At 34.7% G+C, this 27,111-nt stretch overlaps 1 protein-coding gene across 1 annotated transcript; it reads left to right on the forward strand.

Moving 5' to 3' along the window:
• Window positions 1–459: 459 nt before the first annotated feature.
• LOC131052787 (protein NRT1/ PTR FAMILY 4.6) lies at window positions 460–25,281 on the forward strand. Its single transcript, XM_059222111.1, has 7 exons — window positions 460–869; window positions 21,455–21,506; window positions 21,703–21,820; window positions 22,315–22,532; window positions 22,633–23,073; window positions 23,814–23,938; window positions 24,366–25,281. The coding sequence occupies exons 1-7, from the start codon at window positions 460–462 to the stop codon at window positions 25,279–25,281; spliced, it is 2,280 nt and encodes a 759-aa protein (XP_059078094.1).
• Window positions 25,282–27,111: the final 1,830 nt, after the last annotated feature.

Genomic DNA, 27,111 nt, shown 5'->3' on the forward strand with positions numbered 1-27,111 from the left:
TCTACTTACAATGGCATCAATCTGATAGCATCATGTGAAAGTAGACAAAAAAATACGCACTTTCAAAAAAAATGGCACCTAAAAAGGAGGTCATATGACCCCAAACGAAGCCTCTGAAGTTGCAAAAACTGGGATTACTCAGGTACAGTCACCAAAAACTGTATTTTCTGAAAAATTCGTGCATCAAAATCAAAAAATTTCTTCACCACTGCGGAGAGCACGAAATTCTAGCCCATTTAAAAAAAAATGGCACCCAAAAACGAGCAAAAATGAGCAAGTTATGGCCATTTCAAGTTGAACTGCAAAATCAAAAATGTAAATGAGAGGGGGGTCCAAAAATTTTCAAACCCTGTTGATGTGGTGCTGATGTCAGCAAGTCACTGAGTTAAATTTGACGGTCGTATGACCATCGCAAAAACTTCGCCCTCTACTGACTGGGCGTCCGTACTATACGGACAGATGACGTGGCCAGCTGACTGTACAGTCCATACTGTACGGATTTTGCTGACTGAGCAAGTCTGTGTGGCAGATGACTGTGGCGTACGGATGTCTGCGTGGCAATGTATGGAATGCTGCATGGCAGGGCTTGTACCGCGGGCCAGTGGCCGCCTGCCACGTGGCGGGCATGGTCCTCCGGTCTGGTTGACTGGTGAGTCCGCGTTGGCGGCGGGAGGAGCACGCAGGAGCCGCTGGGCGAGGCAGGGAGGACGCGTGAAACGAGGGCCCGAGCAGAGCTCCGTCTGCAACGGAGCAGAGGAAGCTCGGGGTGTCGGCAGGGACGAACAGGTACGGGCGGCGACCGTGGACTCGCGGCGACAGAGACGTAGCGCTGGTACGGAGCAGTCAGACCTGCAACCTGCGGAGCACAGGTACGTTCGGCACGGGGGGGGTCTGCGGACCCCCCAAAAACCAATTTTTTTGTTTTTTTTTTTATTTTTTCCAATTCTTTTTTTTTATTTTTTTTATTTTTGAAAAAAAATTTCAGAAAAAGGAAAAAAAAAATTTTTTTTTGAAAAATATAATAATATTCCGAAAATCCATACGATATAAGCAAAATGGAGAAAAAAAATTTCTCACCAAAATAGGTCGACTTTATAACCAAAATTCATGGAAACGGCCTTTTGGACGCAATGGTGAGGTCAGATCTGGTCTAGGACACCTCCAAAAGATGCTGCTCCTTAGATCTACCTCTTGACGTCACAATAATGCCTCTTCAAGACGAATCAATGAAGCCCCAATTGCTCTAATACCATGTTGGATTTTGCCAAGATCAAGAGCTCAATGAAATGTACAAAATAGAGACACAATATAGGACAAGAATAAACTGTATTCTCATCAATAGAAATGATCAATAACATGATTCAATAGTTGTTCAATAGTTACATACAATGAATAGAGGCCTGCTTATATAGGCAAGGCCATATGGATGTATGAGCACACAAATATGACATGTGGCTCAATGAGAAACAAGGGTAGGTAGGAAATAGGTGTGGGTAGGTAGGAGAAATAATATAATATTCTACATGAGGTGGATCACCCACCAAAGGTGGAATTATCACTCCACAATAAGTGGATATGATAGTGTAATAACAAGATCAACACCATAAAAGGTGGAATTTCTCCTACACACACTATCCCAATGTGGCACAAACACCCAAGTGTCTCATATCCAAACTACTATGAAATGCATTATCCTAAGTAAACTTAAGTAAGTGTAATAATATCCATGATGAATAATTATTTACACCAACACCTTGAAAATATTCCATCCTTCATCTTGTTTGTTTCTTTTCTTGGTTATGGTATCCCTCTCTTGTATAGATAGATCATCTAAATGTTAGGAATCTTTTTATGAGTGATTGGATTCCTTCATTTGCCTCTTGTTCAAGCACCAACCATGATACTACAAAAATAGTTTTCACACAAAAATAGTTTTCACAATAAATTACTTCAAATGAATTAAAATACATTACTAGGGCTTACGTTTGAATTGTGGACAAAAATTCTCAAATGTTTTTTTTGATTTGCAGTTTTAGGAGTGAAATTGATGGAAACCCTAATTTCATAATAAATATTTCAATTTTATCCAAATGCCCTCAAGTCTAGATTTCAATAGCTTCAATATGTCCCTAATAAACCCTCCAAAACTAAGAAATAATTCACCAAATTAGGAGAGTATGCACTTCATAACTCAACCTCCTAAATTCAAAGAAAAAACTTGTTTCTTGTCTTCTATATGTCAAAATTGATTGCAATGAAATGAATTGCACAAATGAATAATATAATTGAAAATATGTTGCAAATATTTGATAGTACTTAATAAATAATAAGCTAGTTTGAGGTAGAAAACTTCCAAAAATCTCCAAATAGAATACAATTGATTCACAATATGATAATCATAAGCTAATCACTAATTCTTATATATACCTTACTTATGACTTTGATATCATCTTATATAAAACTATATTAATGATCATATAATTCAATTAGAAATTAGAATAGCCAAAAACCAAATATTCATAAACCTAAAGACCCTATAGAATTAAAAATGTAATAAATATTTCATCCTCTTGGATCCTTAAAAATCTTGCTATTATATACACAACTTTAAATACTCAAATTGAAGCCAAATATTGTGCTTGATAACAAGGTACAATATCTAACATATTGAAAATTTAGCTAAAATGGTTGGAAATAATTTAAAAATAAATTCCAAGATCTTGAACTGAGTTCAATGTTACAAATCTAGTCTCAAGCAAAATAAAATACTATTAAGATGACTCAAATCCAATTCTATAGTCAAAGAAATTTAAAGATGTAATCAAATCAATGTGTATAGAAGTGAAACAAATTTAACTATTAAAATAATCTACCTTAAGAAAATAGCCACAATAAATTAAAAATAAGCAGCAAAAATGGGACAAAGATACACTTTTAATGTTGACAATCATTATCCACAAAATAGTCAAAGATGGAAATATATGTACTATATTTTTAAAATATTTATTCTTTGAAACAATGTGATAAAATGCATTGTCTCAAAGAGGGGCAAAATGTATGCACCTAAAAATGACTCGAGATAAATTAAATAAATATTTATTTCATATTCCTCTATCAATGAATAAATATACCAATTTATTTATTTGATTTGCATTTATCCCATTCTTATAATAACTAAATAAATTCATAATTTATTTAATTAAATATCCTAATTCTTCTAAAGTTCCCTCTAATTATTTAATTATTCCTCTAAGACCAAGTCATATTTCTAACATCCACATCATCTTACACACCATCTTCCACCTCACCTCAATGTTGCTAGCAAACTTAAATATTATTAATATTCAATTAGCCATTCATCCTCAACACACCTCCTAGTCAAATGGGATTGGAGACCTATGTGGCACTCCATTTCCTATTTCCTCTCTAGCTTCCCTACATTGTAGAGTTTGGTTTCTCCACACCATCCTTCTTAAAGGAGACTAATGAGACACTTGTATCAATCTCATGAAACATATATTTCTTCTAACCTCCCAACAACTAAAACTCCTTCCACCTTTCTCTAATGGTCTTTGTGAGAATTTTCCATATGGATCTTTGTCCCACGTATCCCTCCATATTGTCAATATACTAGGAACATCTTCCTTCTATCTCTCCTCTCATTCAACCAATTCAATCTCGACCCTCTCTTTCATAAGACCAATTCCTCAACCGTTAATTTTTGCCACATTGGATTTAAGAAATGAATTGCCTATTAAAATAATCCCCTCATCCTCATTTTGGACTAGCTAGTATGTTTGTTATCCTTTCATGGTGTTTTAAAGCGCTTAAAATATCATAGCAATAAAAAAGTGTGTATTTATCTTTAGTTTGTATAGTTTCATAAGCATTTGCAATATGATTATCATATCATAATAACTTCCATTATTTCATTGTAGTTTCATTATCTCTTTTAGAATAACCGTTATATTATTACCATTATTCTACCATTGTCATTAGCTTCACTAAATCTTCATCATTGCACCATACTATCATCTTAGCTATGCATTGTAGAATCATCTTTTCTTTGCATCAATCTAGCACAAGTTCATTCGTCTTAGAGTCATCTTGGAACAAAGAAGTGCATCATGAGAGCATAATTATAGTAATCAACCTCAACATCTCAATAGATAGGACACAATGAGACACAAAGGAGAAATTTGCAGTTTGAAGGAGCATATTAGTTGGCAACACCGAAAGTTGAATTGTTAGATGATCTCATCAATAGTATGCATCTTCATAAGTTTTACATTTATCTTTCTTAGGAAACCTCGATGCGAAGGAAAAATTTAAAAAATTAAAATAAAATAAAAAATTTAAAATTTAAAAAAATCCAATGGATATGGATTTGCATGTGTTAGTGAACACAATGGTTTTACAGTTTTATATGGTTAATCAAAACCTATAGTTTAATAGATCTATATATGAGTTATTCTTCAAATCATGATAGGGTGATTTTTTATGCAAGATAGTTGCAATTCTACATTTGTACTTTATGCATGTTTTTAGGAGGTCTGTACAACTTTTATAATATGGAGATTTTGGTACATGATTAGTGTTAGAGAATATTTAGGTATGAGTTGCTTTTTTACAACTAGTTATGCTTTTTTTTTTCTTAAGTTCACTTAGGAGTACTTGCTTCTAAGTTAGCTTTTGTGCATCTAGCTTTATTTAGAGTTGAGCTTTATTTAGCTCATCATGCTTGCACTTTAGTTTTCCTAAATTTAGCTTTGTGCTTTCTTTATAAGCACCTCATTGTACAATTGTAATTCATTTTGTATTCTTTTCTTTTGAGTAATATAACATTTATTTGAGCATATCTTGTTTGTGGAAGGTGTTTTGTTTGTCATTTGATCTTGCAAGTGCTTGTGTTGCAAATTTCAACATGTTATTAGAGCTCTATCTTCACTTCAACATGGTATTGGATCTCTATCTTTACTTCAACAATTAGTCATACACCATTTTTGTAGTGTTTTCTTGATGGGTTTGTAGACTATGGTGCTCAATTATGAATTTGTTTAGGAAATTTGGTCTACTAGTGATCTAATGTTTGAGTCATGAAATCCACATGTTATCTTCTTTGATATCTCATTTTTGCATGTTACTAATGTGATGATAAGTTTGCATGTTTTATTTGTTTTGGATCTTCAAGTTATGTAGTTTGTGTATTAGCCACCCATTCGTTGAATTGATATGACTCATATGTGGACTTCTATATCCACAAGATCGATTCAATGTTTATGTAAAGTTTGTTAGTTGGCCTTGTCTATGGTCATTTCTGCATTGGTATGTTCCATTGAGATGAGAGGATGGTGTTCATTTTGTTGATATGGTTTGCATAAGAAGAATGTGTATGGCATGACATCAGTTGGTACACTTTGAAGGAAATGTCTATCCAACCCCTAGAATGAATCAATATATAAGTTACCTTCATACACCATAACTTATAATAATTTATGCATTAGTTTATTCTAGAGGTTGGATATTTGTTTCCCACTTTGAATGGTATCTTTTATTCTTTGGTATGTAAATACAACAATACATTTTCAATCATGACAATAAGCCTTGTTCATGTAAGGCAATTTTAATGAATAGTAATTGTATAGAAAACTTAGTGGCATTCATAGGGATACTTAGATGTATTCTTTGGTATGTATTTTTGACTTCAATGACATGAGTATATCATGAGTCAATTTAGTGTATGACAAAATTATTGAGACAAGAAGCATCTTAATTTAATTCAAAAATGCTTATTCAACTTATTTAGAGTAAATGGTTAAGAGAGGCCATTTTAATAAAGTAAAAATTAATTTGAAAGTGAATGCTCTTCCACATTATGTGATATAGGATCTGGCCACATCTTTTATATGAATGTTATTCGTCGATCTTTTGGCACATGGATTGATTCTAGTGTTGATATCTTCATTAAGTGGGAGTTCAACGATGTATATTTGTACTTTATTGGATATTCTTAATATATGATAGTGTTAGAGGTGTTTACATTTCTCAGGACATGTTTGTGTGTGCTATTTGGCAGGATATAATAAAGTGTACATCTCAATGATAACAACACAATAACAAGTTATCTGGTATCATCTAATATGATTTGGTATTTTATGGATCTGTATATAAATGTAATATTTGTATAACTTGCATTGCTATCAACTAATGAAGACAAAAATATATCAGGGCATGTGCACAACCATGGTGTGCCAAAACAGGACCTTAAGTGGCAATGAAATTTCAAAAAATCAAAGTTATGCAACTTGACATGAAAATTTGAATAAGTTATGAACATTATTTTTAAAATATGTAAGAAGAGAATATATAGAAAATTGAATGTAGTTTCTAAGCTACTAGTTATTTTTTGGGAAAAAAATAATCCTCTTTGATGAAAATTTCAAATTTCAATGCAGTGGTACTAAAATTTAGGAAAAAGATAAGAAGTAGGCGTATGTCTAACCACCCTAATCACAATCAAATCATAATATTTTTTTATAACATTTATAATATAAGTATTAGAATCATGTCCAAATGTGACACGTATTTTTTTATATTTTTTTATAAAGTAAATAATTATTTATGAATTTTTTACTATAGCTTTTTAGAAATTCAGAAACTCCCACATCTGACCACCTTAGCTTGGTCAAAACCTTATGAAATTCATTTTTTTTTTTTTCCCTATAGTAGACAAAGCATAGGATGTGACAGATGTTTTGGATTCAAAACATGTTATACCGATTGAAAGTTATGAGTGTTTTTCAATCAATCTATCAATCAGGACTTTTGTCAGAATTCAATTAGAAAATAAATAATAATTATTTATTAAAGTCAAAATAAGAAAAGCCTTATAATGTTGGAAAGTTGAAAATGTCCTTAAAAAATCCTTTTTGTTTTATCAATTTTGGCTATAAAAAAAGTCGTCAACCACTAGTGTAAAGTCTGGAAAATCAAGGAATACTGAAAAACACATTTTTTCAGTTGACTTTATAGGCTTGTCACTTCCAAGCCAAAATTTCAAATTTGAAATTTATACAATAGAAATCAGATATTTGATTTTAATAAATAAATTCAATAACTAAATTTGCACATAATTAATCTATTGTATATTAACATACAATATATTAATTTATGAATATATTAGTATATGATATTAGGGAGAGGGAGAGGGAGAGGGGGGAGTGGGGGAGAGAAAGAGAGATTAGGGGGAGAGAGAGAGAGAGAGAGAGGGGGGGGCAGAGATAGAGAGATAAAGAGATTAGGAGAGAGAGAGAGGAGGGGGAGAGAGAGAGGGGAGAGGGAGGGAGAGGGGGAGGGGGAAGAGTGTTGGCAAATGCACACTCCAATGAGAAATTGTAGGTGATTGAAGGATTTGTCATTGATGCAATCATATGATACCAACAAGACAAAGAAACTGGCACCGACACTGGCACTAATAGACAGACTCTACACCGGCACACAGAACACTGACAGTGAAAGGAAGGATACCAACACCTTGGGCGACTTCAATTTTGTTTGAAATGTATTTTGTAATTAATTGTAAAATGATTGTAAGCCGACATGGCGAGTTGTAAATATGACTCATATATGTATGAGATCATTTTGTAAGAGGAAATGTGTGAAAGAGGATGCGAGATAAGTAGACCTAATATGTGAAATATTGGTTAAGGATTTATGTTGTAGCAGAGCTTAAACCGGTACTGAATTTGGCATAGCAAATACTGATCTGAAGCAGTACAAGACATTTGATTAGTATAATCCATTTTTGTAAGTCAGTGTGACTTCTTTTGTAATTGAACAGTGAGCTCTAGGCACTTGGCCTTCCTGCATGTGCAGGCCCCTATTGTAAGAGTAATATTCCCTTATTGGCCAGTAAGCGAATATTGTGGGTCACAAATCCTACCGATATTTTTCCCACATCGGGTTTCCTCATTAAAATATTGTGTTATGGTGTGCTTCTCATGTGGTTGTTTTTATTCTTGTTTACTGCATTATTTATGGTTTACCAGTACACAGTTTTAATATGCTTTTCATGTTTTAAGTCAAGTAAGTTTATAAACCAGTCAGATACTGATTCACTCCCCCCTCTCAATATCTTTGGGAATCCTAACAGAGAGAGAGAGAGAGAGAGAGAGAGAGAGAGGGGGGGGGGGGAAAGGGGTGGAGCGGGGAGAGAGAGGGAGGGGGGAGGGAGAGAGAGAGATAGAGAGAGGGAGGGGAAAGGAGTTATATTGTGTCCTATGACCCCTTACAACACCATATGACCCCTTAGGTGTCAAATTTTTGTAAGTAGTAGTGGCACTACTTTTTATATTGTAATAATGGTTCATCTTCCCACCCTATGACACACTATGACCCATTAGGACAGCATATGGTTTTGTTAGGGGTCATATGGTGTCCTATGGGGTCATGGGATACCATATGACCCCTAAGGACAGCATATGGCCCCTTATGACACCATATTGGGTCGTTATGGGTCCTATGGTGTCCTAAGGGGTCTTAGGTGTCAAATTTTTGTAAGTAGTAGTGGCACTACTTTTTATATTGTAATAATGGTTCATCTTCCCACCCTATGACACACTATGACCCATTAGGACAGCATATGGTTTTGTTAGGGGTCATATGGTGTCCTATGGGGTCATGGGATACCATATGACCCCTAAGGACAGCATATGGCCCCTTATGACACCATATTGGGTCGTTATGGGTCCTATGGTGTCCTAAGGGGTCATATTGTGTCATGTGACCCCTTAGGACACCATATGGCCCCTTACGATACCAAATTGTGTCATTATGGGTCATATTGTGTCCTAAGGGGTCATATTATGTCATATGACCCCTTAAGACACCATATGACCCCTTAGGACACAATATGACCCTTTACGACACTATATCATGAAATCATGAAAATCCCCAAGGGAGAGATATTGCAACTAGATCTCCTATTACTCTTCAATGTCTTCAAGACTCCTAATTGATGATGAATGCTTGATGAAATCTAGTTGAATGTTGTTGAATGTTGTTGAAGAATCCACATAGGCTTCTCTTTCACTACATAGAAGGCTCCTTGTGCTCCAAAAACCTCCTCTTAGATTCTTAGATTCTTAGATCTAATAGATAGATAGTCCTTAGTTCCCTTCAAATGAAGAAAGAGAGATCTTATGTAGGAAACCCTAGATCTTAATTTTGACTTAATTATGCCTTTAGGACGACCTAAGAATTGAATTTCCCACCAATCTTTTGGGGTTAAGTAGTATAATATCATAGAATTGTGCTCCCAAAATTTCAAGAAAAAAGTTGAGGACCATGTGCACTCCCACCATCGTCTGACCAAATTTTTGCCAAATTTTCAAGGCCATTAGATATGATGATATTAGAGAGAATCCCAAAGTTATAGCTGATTTCAAGGTGTTTTGATACGTGAAATTGGGCCTTAAAGGTCGAAATAGGACATAATTAGGGTTTATGATTAAATGATTTATTGGAGGAATAAAACAATGTGAGGCCCTACCCCAATTCAGTTTGACATTTCAGTTATTTGCATATTGAGACTATTATGGATGCTTTATTTTATGCATTATGGACTTAGAACTTATATGACTCCATGATTTGGATCACACTGACATATGTTGATGCTTTATTTCATGCATGATGATTATGAAACTTTAGATATGTTACTAGAATAGAGTTACATTGTGATGGTGAATGTCATTATTGGAAATTTGCAGGACTTCATTTTGATGATAGAAAAATGATGCTTATTTATGAGTGGTTCAATTTTGGAAAATTATGTTAATTGCTTATGTGAAATTGGATTTGAAACAAATGAGATATTGAATTATTGTTGCCAAACGTATGAGTGTTTGATGTGTAATGAATCCATGAATTTGATTATGTATAATTGTGATGATTTGGAATTACTAATGTGTTAATTGAGATGCATAGGAAAATTATCCATGAGACCATGGAATTTATATGGAGAACTAAGCCTAGACCATTGTGCGTTTGTTAAGCCGGGAGTTGTCTATTTGGAGAGACAACACCCCATTGTAATGTATTTTATTTGTGAAGTGTATAATGCTTGAGTGTTAAAAATTTATTTATATGTATATGTGTAAACCTACAAGAGACAAATTCCATGTGTGATTTTTATATTGTATTTTTATTGTGTCACTTGACACATGTGCTGATTAGTGTCATTAATTTGTGACTTGTCTCTTGGAGGGAGTTTTGTTTCTACCAAAGCCATTCAAAAAAAACATGAGTGTGGTCCCAAATTTGCCTTGGGTAGGGAGTCTTGGGAGTGGTCAACTCAAGTTTGACCCGTAGGTAAACTTCAGTTGGGTTTCCAAAGGGTTTAATGGACTCCTAGGGTAAGTTTTAAGGCTTTTCCAAAGGTCCAAAGGGTATACCTATGGGTTAGGGGTATTTTGCAACATGTGGCTTCTCCCATGTGACTATTTAGTCACTTCAAAAAGTGGTGTTTCCAAGATGAACGAAAATTCAACTTAGAAAGTTCTTCCTAGGATAGAGAACCTTCCCTTTAGATGTCAAACTCTCTTCCCCATCTTCTTCCACCTTTTCCCTTTCCAATTTTGGTAATGTGTAAGAGTTTGGGAAGGGAAACCAATGGGAACTCACACCCCACCCAAGGGGTTGGGAAGTGTGTGAGAGGCCTTCTTAGGCAAGAATTTGGAGACTTAGTGAGTAATCACCCACTCTCCATTCTTGGAGATTATGCTTGATTTGAAAATTTAGTAGGAGAATAGCACTTTTGGTGGAATTTGGAGAAAGTTAGTGTGGAATTGGGCAGCTCATCCCCAACTAATTTTAGCATACCTATTGGCAGAATAAGGTTGGTTACTTCTTACCTCCTCTTGTTTATGTTGTATGTGTTAGTTATGTTGTTTGTTGTAGAAAAGAGATGCTTGTAAAGAAAGTGTTTTATGAAGTTTTTGTGCAAGTAAAGAATGTGTAGTTTTCTTTTCTATGTGTTTTGTTTTGTGTTCTTGTTGTTTTTGGGAGTGTCCAAGATCTCCTAGTCTTGGGAGGGTAGGAAGATCTTGGGGTGGAAGGAGTATGACAGCCATGGGTGAGAGGCTCTCCTTATGGAGAGTGATCTCAAGGGTGTCCTTTGTGACCCTTGTTGCATAGCCTTGTGTATGCATTTGGGGGTCATAAGGGGAGTAAATATGGCCTTGAGCCTTTTTGGGGGGCATAAGGATTGTGGAAGTATTTTGTTGCATTTGTATTGCCATGAGGTGGCTTGTATTGTTTTTGGCTTGCAAATCTCCCCATTGGTACTTGGTCCACTTCCACCCATGGAAGAGTCACCATGAATGTGGTGAAAGTGTAGCTTGGGATGGGAAACTTGTATGTGAGTGTCTTCCTGTGTTTGTTGTAGAGTTGCTTGTTTGTAACCCGTCCAGTGCTTGGTTCTCCAAGCTCGGGGGTGGCTTCTAGTAAGCCTAGGCTGGGAGGTGAGCTCTCCATGGTCAAAAATGTGTTTTATTGCAGGTTGCATGGGAATGGGAAAAGATGGATTAAAGAGTTATGTGGCTGTTCTATGTTGCAGAAAAAAGTTAATAAGACAATGTATTCACTTTTGGAGTTTGTAAAGGAAAAGGAAAAGTGAGCTAGTTTGTGTTTATTTACAAGGAAAGAAAAATTTATGTATTCAATGTTAGCTTGCAAAAGGAAGAGAAAGTCATTGTTGTGTTTACTTTCCAAAAAAAAAATAAAGTAGTGTATTCCTACTATCATGAAAAGGAAAATGTAGTTGTTTTAATTTCAAAAAAAAAGCAATATATATGCTCTTTGAGTAAACTGAAATTTCAAGTTAGATGTTACTCCATATTTCTTTAAGTTGAATATGCTGCTATAAATTTAATTAAAAACAGTCATTTATTCCCCATTATTTGCAGAAAATGAAATCTTAGTATTTGTAGTCTATTTCTTTCCAAAGGATTAGCATTTAGTCTTAGTATATTTGCCTACAAAAAAAATGTTTTTTCTTCATTACTCAATCTGCAATAAAAATCATAAGGTCCTGCATGTTTTCAAAGGATACTTAAATAAGTGAAGATGGTGATACACAAAAATATATATATATATTTGTATTATTCATTTCCTTTTTTAAAAATCTGTATATAAAAAAAAAAAAAAGGGGAAATATTTACACTCTAAAAATACAAAAAAAAGAGAGGGGACTGATATATTGCTAAGTCTCTCACTATATATATATATATATATCCCTTTTATAAGAAATCTGCCAGTTTCAAACAGAAAACTTTATGCATTTTATTTTACCAAATTATATATATATATATAAATGTTATAAAAAAAAAACATATTATAAAATCTTGAATGCTTAACCTTGCTTAAAAACGAAATAAACACCAAAAGAAACGTTTAATAAAAAAAAAGGGAGACTGTGCATTGTATCGCGGGGGCCGCGGCTCCCGGGCGGCAGCGGTCGCAGCCTGCGGCACCCGCAGACTGCGGGCGGCGACGTACGCAGCCTGCGGGCGGCGCCGTCCGCAGCCAGCGGTGCCCCGCGCTGCGGGCGCTTCCCCCCACCGCTTCGCCTCCCCTTCCCTTCCGCTCACTGCGTGGAAACTCAAAACACCGTCGGTTGGTGTGTTTGACCGCTCGGCTCCCTTCCTCCGCCGACTCTCCTGCACACACAAGCACGCAAAAAAAAATAGGGGGAAACAAAACAAAAAAAAAACTTCACACACACACACAAAAAGAGGGGTTAAGAATGGGGGTTCACACACACGCCCTAACCCTAATTTCGGGTTAGGGCAAAGACATTGTGTTCTTGGTGTTGTTTTAAAAATGAGAGGGAGATAGATAAGGGGTGGGTATTTTAAAATAAAAAAAAAGGGGGGTAACTTAATATAATAAAATTTAAAGCCCCACTCCTTTTTAGAAATACATTCTTAGATAAAACACATAAGGAAATAAATACATGAGTGTATATATATATATATATATATACACCTATAAAAGTAGATTAATTATAAATAAATGTGTTAGATGTAAAATTAAGTTGGGTATATTTCTTCTAAATATATTGGACAATGTAGAAATTTTATGAAAAGATTTTTAATGCTTGGTAGATTAGACTCATAAAATATGTATAAGCAATATTATTTGTAGGGCCAAGAGGGCCATTTAAGTTTTAAGATTATAAAGTATTTTTAAATTACGGGGAATTTATTTTAATAAGGTGTTTTAACCACGAGGATAATTAACTTAGAAACCTAGTGGGTCAAGGAAGATAAGACAAATTTTATAAAGAAAGTTTAAATTCGAGATTAATCGATATACTTGAGATTCTAATTAATTATTAATGAAGCTTAGTGTTAATCCTTTTGGGAGAGATTTTAGCTCGTAGACGACTTAGTAAACCTTGTCACCCAATTAAATTTAATCGCCTGATTTACACCAAATATAGTTAAGACCAAACCAAGATGCATTATTTTAGATAAGTAAGTCGATAATTAGTTAAGTATTTAAAAAAAAAATTCCGTTCGTGCCCAAAAGTTGGGCATGACAAACAAAAAGGGGCACACTTAGTGTAAAGGGCCCAATTTTATAATGTATGAAGTGATGAAACATCACTTTAGATTTAATTAAATTAATTAATTAAATGCTAAAGGAAAATAAGAAATGCAAGATGCAAACACACTAAGGCAGGTGCTAAACTAAGTGTGAAATTGTACCACCCTAGCAAGGGTGTAAAATTTACGACTCTACACAACTACTGCATGCTGAAATTACGGTGTAGGAGGAAAAGAAAGAAAGATTAACTTGATGCTCATATTAGTTAGCTTATGCAAAGATAATGCAAATATCATACAATGTAAGGAGGAGCATGCATCCACAGTTATCTGTAAATCATGGAGAGTAGAACTACAAGTAAAGTTGCATTAACACCCCCCCTTAAGTCTAACTAAAGAGACAAGCCTATTGAAAAATAAATAAAAGAGGAAAGAGGGAAAACCCAGTGGGAACAAAACCCCCCTCAAAATGGATGCTAACTAAGTATGACAACTATTATGTGGCAGTGTCATTCACTCTAAGAATGTCTCTGAGAGAGTGAAACTTCTGTTCAGTGAACGTCTTCATGAAGATGTCTACAATCTATTGAGAAGTAGGAAAATACTACAAATCAGTGACTCCATCGTATATCAAATCTCAGATGAAGTGCATGTGAACCTTGATGTGTTTTGTTTGTTGTCGTTGTACAGGATCTCAATAAAGCTTCAATGTACTCTGATTGTCACACCAAATAATAGTTGGATGATGAAAATGTATACCAAGCTCAGTGAGGAAGTTCTGCAACCAAATAGCTTGAATGGTAACATTGACTGCACCTCTATATTCGACCTCTGCAAATTTGCTTCTCACTTGACCAAAAAAAGGGGCCAAATCTCAAACTAAGAACATATCCTGAAGTGGACTTGCTATCAATGTTATCACCAAACCAATCAGAATCAGTATAGCCAATGAGATCCAAAGTGCATCCTACTGAATAATGAATCCCATAGCTAATGGTTCCTCAAACATATCAAAGAATACGCTTCACAACTTTCCAATGTAGCTCATGTAGCTCCTGCATGTATCTAGAGACAACCCCCACTGCATATGAGAGATCTGGATGAGAGTGAGTGAGATAAAGAAAACCCACAAGATGACAGTAGTGTGTACAATCAACCAAGGGTGTGTTCTTTCCATCTTCGATCTTCACCCTGGATAGGAAAGGTGTGGTTGCAATCTTGTAGTCGGTCATGTGAACCTGAGTCAAGAGATCTCTCGCATATTTGGATTGAGTAACTATGATTCTTGATGCATTTTGGCTAATTTTAAGGCTGAGAAAAAAGTGCAGAAGACCCATGTTTGTCATAGAAAATCTGTCATGCAAAGCAGTTTTGATGGTCGCAATGTTTGTGATGGAATCACCTGTTATTATTAGATCATCTACATAGATTACTATGAGCAACAAAGAGTCATATGTTCTCATCATATAAAAATTTGGATCAGATTTGCATCACACAAAATTTTGAGATAGAAGATAAGAATCCATTTTAGCATAGCATGCTCTAGGTGTTTGCTTGAGGTCATAGAGAGATTTCTTGAGTTTTCATACCAATGGGGAATTTTGCACATACCCAGGTGGCTACTCCATGTAGATCTCCTCCTTGAGATCACCATGAAGAAATGCATTCTTCACATCCATGTGATGTACATCCCACCTTCTTGTTGCTGCAATGACAAGAGCCAATCGAGTGGAGTCCATTTTTGCCACTGGAGCAAAAGTCTCATCATAGTCAATGCCATGAACTTACTGAAATCCTTTAGCTACCAATCTTGCTTTGTATTTTATCACTTGTCCATCAACTAATTTCTTTGTCTTGAAGATTCACATATACCTAACAAGGTTGCGATAAGATGGAAGTGGAACCAAATCCCATGTCTGGTTTGCAATAAGAGAGTTGTATTCCTCATCCATAACTACTTCCCAAAGAGGATTACCTACATCCTCTGCATAATTCTGAGGGTTAGATGTGTGAGCCACATAGGCATACATTGGTATGATGGGCTCAGTATCTAAGAGTGCATGGGAGCCATCATATATATATCAGCTAAGCTCCTCGTTCTTTGATTTATTATAGGGGATACTGGATAATCACTTGAATCCTTATTAGAGATTGGATGTGGATATTGACATGCATGATCTTGTTCATCTAGATCAGATTCGAAATCACTGGATGCATCATCTTTGAGATCTATAGGAGGAGTTAGTACAAAAGTGGTGGCATGTTGCATTTGAGATGCTTGCATGGGACTTTCATCAAAGTAGACACTCCTCTCAATGAAGAAAGTTTATGTTGAGAGATCTAATAATCTGTATCCCTTTACACCATCTAGTTATCCAATAAAGATTCATTATTTTCTTTGAGGCTCCAAATCCTTCCTCTTATCTGCGAGAATGCGATCCCATGCACGTGATCCAAAAATACGAAAAATGTGTGACTTCTGGTTGCTTATCACTCCATGCTTCAAAAGGTGTTTTTCCGGTGAGATTTATGAGGAGATCTATTTTGTATGTATGAAGCACAATTGCTTGCTTCAGCCCACAATTTGGAAGGAAGGGATCTAGCATGCAACATGCAACCAACCATCTCCTTCAAAGATCATTTCTTCCTCTCAGCTACCCTATTTTATTATGGAGTATAAGGAACTGTGGTCTACAACTATATTCCAACTTCATCACAAAGATGTTGAACATCATTATTGACATACTCCCCCCCATTATCTATATGGAGGATCTTGATCATTTTTCCAGACTGATTCTCTACATGGGCTTTGAAAATCTTCAGGTTCTCAAACACTTCAGACTTAAACTTGAGGAAATACACCCATGTGTATCTTGTGTACAATCATCAATGAATGTTATGACATATCTAGCTTTGCTCATGGAAGGTTCAGGAAATGTGTTAGGATAACCAATGGGCAACTGAGAGGGGGGGGAGATGAATTAGTTTTCAATAGATTATAAAAATTTAAGCTCACAAAACCTTCTACCGGAATGCATAAACCAAGTACCAAAATAACAGATGTAACAGTTAAGCATAAACATAAATTACAGAATAATTAACCAACCATCCATAACACATGACACCAAGATTTGTACGTGGAAAACCTAGTAAAGGGAAAAACCATGATGGGAACCTACCCACAGTCAAATAATACTTCTTCAGCAAGTATGTGATTACAATAAGAGGGCCCTACACATGCAGGAAGGCACACTGCTCATCACAAAAGGAGCCTCACTAACTACAAAAAAATCTAGACTACAATCCGGAAAGATGAGTGAACTACAAGAATAGCATCTCCTATGCTTGAGTACAGTTCTAATTAAGCTCAATACGGGAGGTCTTAAACCTCTTTCACAAACCCAATTCGATCACTTATGATAAACCAAAACCTCTGCATATGATTACAACATTATTCGCACACGGATAATCCTATATCCCATAAAACCATGATCTACAAAGAGATCTCACATCATATTTATACCAACCCGGGACCTAAACAATTAGGTCGACCACCTAAAAGATAATACAATAGATCCGTTACATAATCCCGCAAACCAATGATAAACCAATTTGGCCTAAGACAGAAACAACATAATCCAACCAGTGACACATCGGGAGCATCACCAACACATTACACAAACTGGTCCATAACCTAGTAGAATAAGACCGGACCTATAATAGGTCACCATAAGCCAAATGAAACATCACCAATCAATTAGAACACGAACAAGATGACCATCAACATCTTGATAACCTTATAGAAGCTGCACCAACACCACTTATCGGATTCATCAAAAGATCGTCATCAAAACGCTGATGGTAAAACCCTTACCGATGACCAAAAGGCTTACTAGAATAAATGATAGCATCCAGATCATCAAATACCAAACCAATTGAATGTGATACGCATCAGGAACACATGAATAGCCAATGAAAGCCAATACCACAAGCTGGACCAAATTGAAGAATACCGGAGATGGTCTCCAGATCAATGTCATAATCCAACCACTCTACTGGAAGCCGGTAAACAGCAAAACAACTAGTGTTGACATCAATGACAAAACATCAATGCAACACATAATCAATTCCTCCAAATTGCCAACAAAATGGACCCATGAGATCACTGTGAACAAGCTCTAAGGGAGAAGAGGCTCTCCATGCATTCCCTTTTGGAAACTTTTCTTGTGGATGCTTGCCAAGAGCACAACCTTCACAAATTCCATCAAAAAATTCTATGGCGGGCAAGCCTTTCACCATCCCATGTTTGCTAAGTTGTTGCATGTATCTAAAGTTTAAATAACCAAATATTTCATTGCCAAATTCTACTTTCATCATTGGCATGCATTAGCAATAAAGTAGAATCTGATTTAGCAACAAAGTCAGAAAAGGTATACAGATGAGATTGGTGATTCACCTTACCAACAACAATCTTAGAGTTGTCTTGCATGTCAAATATGCTCAACGAATCTGGGGTGAATTCAACTCTCCTTACAATGCCAGTATGTGTCATTTGATAGATAGAGAAGAAGACTGAAAGAAAGATTTGGAATGTGCAAGATATTCTCAAAACTTCCAATTCCAAGCTCTACTCTCCCTATTTTGGTTGTCTCTACTAGAGAGTTATCTCCCATGAGAATAGGAGGACCAACATATGGTTTTAAAGAGGAGAGAGAATCTTTTGTGGCTTCCATGTGGTGTGAAGCTCTGGAGTCAATGATCTGTGCATTTGGATGAGAATTAACAACAATTAATGCATGTGCATTATTTCTTGTTTCTGATGCTTTTTCTTTCTACTTCTTGGCACTTTCTGAAATCATATTACCATGATGATTCTAGATGGTAACCATGATTGCAATAGTTGCACTTTGATTTGCCCTTTTTATCCTTCTTTTCCTTCGAGCTTGTAGATGCATCTGAAGGTTTGGGATTGCCTTCCTTTGTCAGATTGAGATCTTTCTTCCCTTTGCCTTTTGATTGTTGAATTTATTTTGAATTGTTCTTCCAACTTGCTTGCATAACAAGTGTATGAGCCTTGGAATTTTTCAATGTCCCTATCTTTATGAGATTATCTTGCTCATGTATTAATTTCTCAATAAAACCATCGAGTGTGTGCATCTTCCAAGTTGCTCCTGATGTAAGCCTGATTGTGTGAAATGTTGAGACAAATACTGCATATTCTAGACCCAAATTTGACAAAATAGAAATAATTTATTTATTTTATTCCTTGGATTTGTCAATTCCACGTTCTTTCGGCTGAAGTAATAAGGCCTTGAACCTTGTGAAAAAGTCTTGAATATTTTCAAAACTTTTTGGATCTAATGAGCTGAGCTCATTTTCGAGGATGTGACCCCGCATCTCATCTTGCTTCCCAAAAGGAGTCTCTAGCTTAGTCCAAACATTGTTTGGTTTTTTGCATGCTTCAACATGAAACAACAATTCTAGAGACATGGACAAGCACAAAAGACCGAAGGCTTCATCCATCCTGTTGAAATATTTATATTTTTCAACAACATAATTGGGTTCGACCTATGTTGCCATAACTATTCGATGCAAGCCTCTACTTCTGAGGTGAAGCGGAATCTTTGGCTTCCATTCAAAATAGTTGTATGGCATGAGAAAAGAAGAGGCTGTAAATTTCATTCTTTGCAACAGATCTGATCTTCAATACATGCAAAAATAAAATTTATGTTTTTCCTTCACAACAACTAGGCTGTGATAAAAACAAAATTAAATTTCTCATTAATTGAAATGCAATTTATTACAATCAAAATTAGCTAATGCATTATTATGAAAAATGCATGAATAAAAGCTACAACCGTATTAAAGAAATTATGGTGAAAATAGCTGAGAATGACATGCAAACTAGTTGTTAGCGATAGTCTGCTTCATGCAAGAGATAGTCTACTTCATGTAAGCTTCATGCAACGGAGTCATGCAATCATGATTTATGTGAACTAATAACCATCTCATGCATTAAGTCCAACTGATAACATGTAAAATTTTGCAAACGTGCAAACAAAGTACAGATCTGCACAAAGATCTAGCTAGAAAAGAAGAAAAGCAGATATAGGCAAAGAGAGAGCAAGAGGGTCTGAAGATGTGCCCATAACATCAGAAGAAGACAAATCAACTCCATAAGAGCTTTCAGAAAAGAGGATATGAAGATCCTCAATGGTGTCCTCCAAATCGACAATGTAGGTTTCTACAAACAAGAAGGCAATGTCTAGTAGAATCATATCTTGCTCATCAAGAAGACAAGAATTAACCTGCTGAAGAGAATTTGATGGGGCTTTCAGAGAAGCCAAGATCTTCTGTAGGTGGAGAAGGAGCAACTTCAGATTTTGATGCATTGCCAAAAAAGAGTAGAAAGGCATCATGTGAGAAATGAGGACACCATTCATGCCTGTGTTGATTGCTTCCACAATACCTGCATCTACAACCCTTATATACATATACATGATTCACTCCTTAATATTTCCAAAAGAGTACAAAACCAAAACCTTCAATACAATGGTTATTTCTATCTAAAACAGCTCAATCCTTGCTCTGATACTATGTAAAATTTTGCAAACCTGCAAACAGAGTACAGAAGAAAAAAATTGTATTAACCATGTTGTCAATTACATGATGCAAATGTATATTTATACAAAGAACCACCGCATTAGCAACGGAGGTTACGAAGCCATAACAACTACTACATGCTGAAATTATGGTGAAGGAGGCTGAGAAAGAAAGGTTAACTCGTTGCTTGTATTAGTTAGCTTATGCATAGAATACAAAGACAATGCATATATCATGCAATGTACGGAGGAGCATGCATCCGCAGTTATCCGTAAATCACAGAGAGCAGAAGTGCAGTAAAGCGTTAATAAATCGATGAATGAAAAATAGAAAAAATTCAAAAAACCAGATGACTTTCATTGCCTTGCATCCCCTCTAAAATAATTTGCACCGTTGATGCCTCAAGTGAATTGCTCCACTTCATATAAAATACACCTTTAATGTAATAACATTTTAATTAATTCATTTTTTTTTTAAAGACTTGTTTGATTCCTTTCCAGCGTTTACCTCATCCTTTACAGCTAATTAGTTACTAAATTTTGAAAGCAACGTGCACAAACGGAGTGCGTGGTCAAGCAAATTGACTGATACCAGATTTCATAAAAGTTTACTGCCAGAAAATTTTCGATGCCGGCAAGATTGACAGAAAAAAAATCTGACAGAAGACGAAATCTGTAAAAGTTTCCAACATATAATAGCCTATAATAATTTTCCCACTGAAGATTTGATTGTGCCTTTTTAATCAAACTGTACCGTTAATTTGATTTTCGATATTTTTTAATTAATTGAAAATTATTTTTATTTCAATTAATTAATTAAAAACTCAGTCAATAATACATTTTTTATTGGAGATGACGAAATGAAAACAGTATATTGTTGTTTTTATCGTTGTGAAGAGATTTGATCGGCTATGGCAAAAGATCAATAACGTAATTTTAAACACAAGGAAACATTTATTCTCAATTACTTGTCCACTCACTGGTCTATTACAAAGTTCGGCAACTTTGTTTCGAAATAAAACTCCAATTGTATAAACCAAAATAATTATCTTGTATGCAGGCTTACATTTTTTTAATCTTTCAATAGCCGGCAAGGCAAATTTTACTGAAGTTTAAGTAAAATCTTTAACAAAGAGTTAGAAAATTTAATTGCCTTAGGAAGGTCTTTCATGGTGTTGTAGAAGAGAAATTTTAAGGTTAAAAGAGGGAGGATAAACAATAAAACAAACTATGAATTACCCTTAGCTGTTCAACCACCGACCGTCTTGTAAACCCACCTGAAGAATGTTCGAAGAATGTTAGTCTATAAAAAGCTCTATAACAAGCAACTGGTCAAGTGCTTTGAGGTTTGATGATTGTACCATACCCATAATGGTAAAATACATAATCAAGAATCTCTTTTCTTCAAATTGAATGAAATTGTTGAGAAAATTATAGAATGTTAGTACCAGCTGAGAATTGAGACTAATGTAGAGAATGAATTCATTTTGCAGGCAGAATATGGAGATATTACAATCCAGGAGAATGAATTCGAAGGGTTTGTGGATTGGAAAGGAAGACCTGCTCGCAAGAAAAGTCATGGGGGAACGCGCTCTACACTCTTTGTTTATGGTATATGATTAATTTACTTTTAGTTAAATATAATTAATAATGAGATTTTTTAAAATTTGATTGTGTAACAATTTTTATATCAATGTTTCAGATCATATTCTATGATTCATGATCATTCATTCAACTCACTTTTGCTAAATACAATGAATATAATGAGATTTTAGAAATTTTCTTGTGTAAATTTTTTTACATCTTGTGGAATTATACATCATAATTTATGATTTATCATTCAATTTATTTTAGCTAAATACAATTAATATGGTGAGATTTTTAAATTTGATTGTGTAACAAATTTTAGGTTAATGTTTCAGATCATACTCCATGATTTATAATCAATTATTCAATCTACTCTAGCTAAATACAATCAATATAATAAATTTGACTTCAAGATTCCCAATCATTCATGATCTATTATATATTTAGTAAAATCAAGAAAGATGTAAGATGTTTAAGATTTGGGTGGCATATTAATCCTTGTGTATGATGTATTGCAGTAATGGAAGGATTTGACAACATAGCCTTTTTAGCATCGGCTGTAAACCTTGTCACCTATTTCACTGTGTTCATGCATTTGGAAGTCGCTGACGCAGCCAACACCCTAACAAATTTCATGGGGACTGCTTTTCTGCTGGCGCTGCTGGGAGGATTCATTTCTGATGCCTATATCAATAGATTCAAAACATGCATTATATTTGCTTCAGTAGAGCTCATTGTAAGTTTCTTACAGTCTCATCTTGACTTTAAGTCTATACCCATTTCTAGTTCATCCAGGATTTTCATATGTTCCAATTCTTTTTCCAATGGTTTTGCAGGGTTACCTTATATTGACAATACAAGCGAACAAAAAATCTCTGAAGCCTCCATTATGCAACATATTCGATCCCAAAGCTGTGTGTGAGAAAGTGAGTGGAGGGAATGCTGTCATGATGTATATTGGGTTATATCTTGTTGCTCTTGGAAATGGAGCTGTCAAGGCTGCTTTGCCAGCTCTAGGAGCAGACCAGTTTGATGAAAGAGATCCCAAAGAGAGGAGAAAAATATCCACTTTCTTTAACTTTTTTCTTATGAGTCTGTCTATAGGAGCATGTATTGGAGTGACAGTGGTGGTATGGCTGATGAACAATAAGGGATGGGATGTGGGTTTTGGAATATGTGTTGCAGCCGTTTTCCTTGGAATCTTAAGTCTTACTGGTGGGATTTCAACTTATAGAATCAATGTTCTAGGAGGTAGTCCTGTTACTCGCATTGCCCAGGTAAATACTGCAAACTAATATATTGGCTACTTTGAGTTTTAAGCATTGTTTTCCTTTTGGTATGAGTTTTTATTTTGATTGATAATAAGCTATGATGGTTGTCATTCGATGTTAAAAGTCTGGTGAATAGTTTGTGTTATATTATTTTTGCCAAAAGAGATTGGTATCAAATAGAAGGAGATCAATAATTATCGCATTAAAATTGTTTCTTCAATCAATAAAATGTGGCTTTTTTCTTTTTCCTTTTTTCTGTTGTTTTTAATTTGTTCTTTCAGTTCTGATTTTCGAAGATTTTATCATTGAACTTTGATTGGCATCTAGTCCTTCTCTTTTTTCTTCGTCCTTCTTTTAAGTTTGTTCTTGATATGCAACTAACCATTTTTATTTCTTTGTGCTTTCTACTGCCATCCATTGGAGTGCCATCAGAAATGTTGATGCCAACAATCTCACATTATAAAAATATGATATAACATATTTGAAAATTCAAATGATATCAAAAATTTATCCATTGAGAATTACTATTAATCTCTTCTTTATTCCCTTACCATTTTATATATTTAATATTTATAAAAGCTTAACATTTGAGGGTCATTTTTTTTCTTTAATATTGGCTTGTGAACTTTGTACCCTATGATGGATTCGGTGAGGTCAATAATCAAGAATAGACCTAGAAATTTTAGTGTTATATACTCTTAAAAACAATTGCTTTTTAAATAAAGCTAATCTTGTTATTATCTCAGGTATTTGTAGCTGCTTTTCACAATAGAAAGTTTAGATTACCAGAGAATTCAGGCAATCTATATCAGCCACGTGACAAGAAAGCAGCTTTGCACTCAGAGAAGCTCGTACATACAAATCAGTTCAAGTATGTAATCCCCCGAATTCATTTATACTCCTTTAAGCAATATGCTCAAATTTCCTTGTAGCTAAGATGAATAGAATTGAAATTCCTGATCTTAAATCTATAATTTCTCTTTAAAGCAAGTGATTGGATGGCAAATAAAATTGAAATTCATGCTAGTAATCCTTGGGAAAAAACATATAAGTATTTTAACAATATTTTGTATTTTTTCATCTTTCACCTTACTATAAATAACTTTCTTTGGTTTAAAGAATTCATACAAAATAAATCTTTCTAAATGTATTGACATCCTATAGAAAATTAGATTGGAACCATTCCACATACAAACAGATTGAAAACTCAATCCTTCACAGTGTCTCAAAAAAATCCAGTTAAAAGTTGTTTACATGCTGTTAAGAAATATTCACAATGTTTTTCTTTTTCTTAACAGATTTTTGGACAAAGCTGCCATAGTAGCAGACAATCTGGTGGAAAGTGATACGAAACTATCGGTGAGTCCATGGCATTTGTGCAGTGTGACCCAAGTGGAAGAAATCAAAGTTCTAATAAGAATGATGCCTGTATTTGCAAGCACAATAGTAATGAACACATGCTTAGCACAACTGCAGACATTTTCTGTTACTCAGGGCATAACCATGGACACCTCAATGGGAAAGCACTTTGAAATCCCACCAGCCTCTCTTAGTATAATTCCCCTAGTAATCATAGTAATCATCACTCCATTTTATGATAGAGTTTTTGTTCCCCTTGCAAGAAAATTCACTGGGCATGAGACAGGGATAACTCACTTGCAAAGAGTTGGAGTTGGATTAGTACTGTCTGCCATTTCAATGGGCATTGCAGCTTTAGTGGAGGTAAAGAGAAAAAATGTGGCCATAGATCATGGAATGGTGGATAATATAGCATTGGTGATGCCCCCTATTCCAATCAGTGTCTTCTGGTTGGGATTTCAGTACTTTGTTTTTGGAATTGCAGACCTATTCACTTTTGTAGGTTTGATGGAATTCTTCTACAGTGAAGCCCCTGCTGGAATGAGGTCCTTGGCCACTGCATTTTCATGGAGTTCCTTGGCTTTGGGTTACTTCCTCAGCAGTGTTTTGGTCAAAATTGTGAATCGTGCAACTCATAAGACGAAAACCCATGGTTGGCTTGGTGGAGACAATCTGAACCGCAACCATCTTAATCTGTTTTACTGGTTACTTTCTACTCTCAGCATTCTCAATTTTTGCAACTATCTCTTCTGGGCCCGCTGGTATAAATACAAGCCAAATACTAAAGGTAAAGTTGCAGATGAGGCTTCTACAATGCATCTTGCAGAATATTCGTTGCAGTCCCCCAGTATTTGATTGCAAGATTTTAAATTATCTCCTCCTAATAATTCCAATAAATTGCTCCTTGAAATTCCTCCTAAGTGTGAACATTTGGATGTAATGGTGACTCTCAAATTTCAAGCCTAGTTAAAATGTTTTTTTTATTCTTTCTTATTTCTTTTGGGGGTAAATATTTTTTAACTGAACTCATGTTATCTTCCATTTATTAAAAAGTAAGATTAAAAGATGTGTTTTTATTCAAAATCAAAATATTTTTAGCTGACAGACTTTATATGTGAGGATTTTAGGCTGGAAAATTGTGAGATTCCAGAAAATCCTGAAAATTGTGAGCCTCTAACTCCAATCACCAATTTTGGGTTATTAATAGAGAAAGAAAAACAAAATATCTGCAAAATAACATTAAAGCAGTAATATATAATATTTTTAAATTTAATATACAAATATTCTTAAAATAATAATATATAATTTTTTTATTTTTTTTCAATTTAGAAAGATCAAAAAAAATTTCTATGTTTTTAAATTTTAAATATATAATATTTCTGAATTCAAAGTTGCATGCCTACACACACAGATATATATATATATATGAAAAATAATTTCTAATTTATCATATGAATTATATTTTTCTATTTATATCTTATTTATCTCAATTTTAAAATTTATTTGTTTTAAAATGTTAAAAAAAGTATCTTATTAAAATATTTTTATATAAAATGCTTAAAATCTAAAAGATTAAAAGAATGGCAATGTATTGTATACACCTAAAAATGGTCTGAAGATAATTAATTAAATAAGCAATTATTTAATTAATCCCCCTTCTTAATTTAATTGAATTCATTAAGTAATTTGATTAAATTCCCCCTTTCATCTATGTATTAATAAATCTAAGGATTTATTTAATAGGTTCATTTCAATAGTCCCCTTTTGATTAATTAATTCAAATTAGTTTATCCTCCCCCCATCTTAAATCAATTCTTCTAATCCCCTAATTAATTAAAACAAATCAATTTATGAGTTGTTGAGAATTAATTAGTCTTTTCCTATTATTTGAATTTTTAAATTCAAATTACCCACATGCCTCCTAACTTCTAACCACCTAACCTAACCATCCCTCTAACCTAACCCATTCCACCTAATCCTGGGTTTAACTAACCCTATCCTATCTTGCACATTCTAACCTCCTTATCCTAACCTCCTATGGTGTGGATATTTTCTTCTTGAGACACATGGCACTTTGGCCACATGTCTCCTCTCTTGGGCACTTGCCCTTTTATGAGCAAATCTCCTTGACATTTGTCACCATAGAGATGACAAGTGTCTCTTCCTCCAACCTCCTCCAATTTCACCCTTGATATCTTCAGACTGAATCTTGACTGTTGATTCCTGCCACCTCACCCCTGGCCTTGGAAATCCTATAAATATCCCCCATTTTGGAGCATTAAGGATCCCATCTCATTTTCATCTTATGCATTGTTACTATAGGCATATATCTTCTAGCATATCATTTGAGCATTGTTATTATAGGCAATTGCATCTTAGATCTAGTTTAATTTGATCATTTTCTAGCATAATTGTTGAATCATATAGCTTAATCAATCTCTTTTCTAGCTTAATTGCATCATCATCATAGCTTAATCATGCATGTCATTAGCTTAATTAGTCTCTTGGATCAATCTAGCACAATCAATCTCATCTTTGCATATCATTATCATTTCAAATCCTCCATCTAGGTGTAGTCAAGTCACTGGGATTGCTTATCTAGATCTGAGAGCAAATCCATGCTCGCATCTCTTAGGAGGTGATAGGTCGCTTTGTCATGGTTTTATCTTTCTTTTGCTTATGATT

Source organism: Cryptomeria japonica, chromosome 6 (genome assembly GCF_030272615.1).
Source record: "Cryptomeria japonica chromosome 6, Sugi_1.0, whole genome shotgun sequence".
NCBI classification, from domain to species: Eukaryota; Viridiplantae; Streptophyta; class Pinopsida; order Cupressales; family Cupressaceae; genus Cryptomeria; species Cryptomeria japonica.

Excerpts from the sequence above, each read along its gene's own strand:
- LOC131052787 (XM_059222111.1), top strand. The coding sequence starts at position 460 with ATGACGTGGCCAGCTGACTGTACAGTCCATACTGTACGGATTTTGCTG. Across the intron at positions 21,507-21,702 it reads CTGAAGAATGTTCGAAGAAT|GCAGAATATGGAGATATTAC; the intron begins GTTAGTCTATAA and ends TTCATTTTGCAG. Across the intron at positions 23,939-24,365 it reads GTACATACAAATCAGTTCAA|ATTTTTGGACAAAGCTGCCA; the intron begins GTATGTAATCCC and ends TTTTCTTAACAG.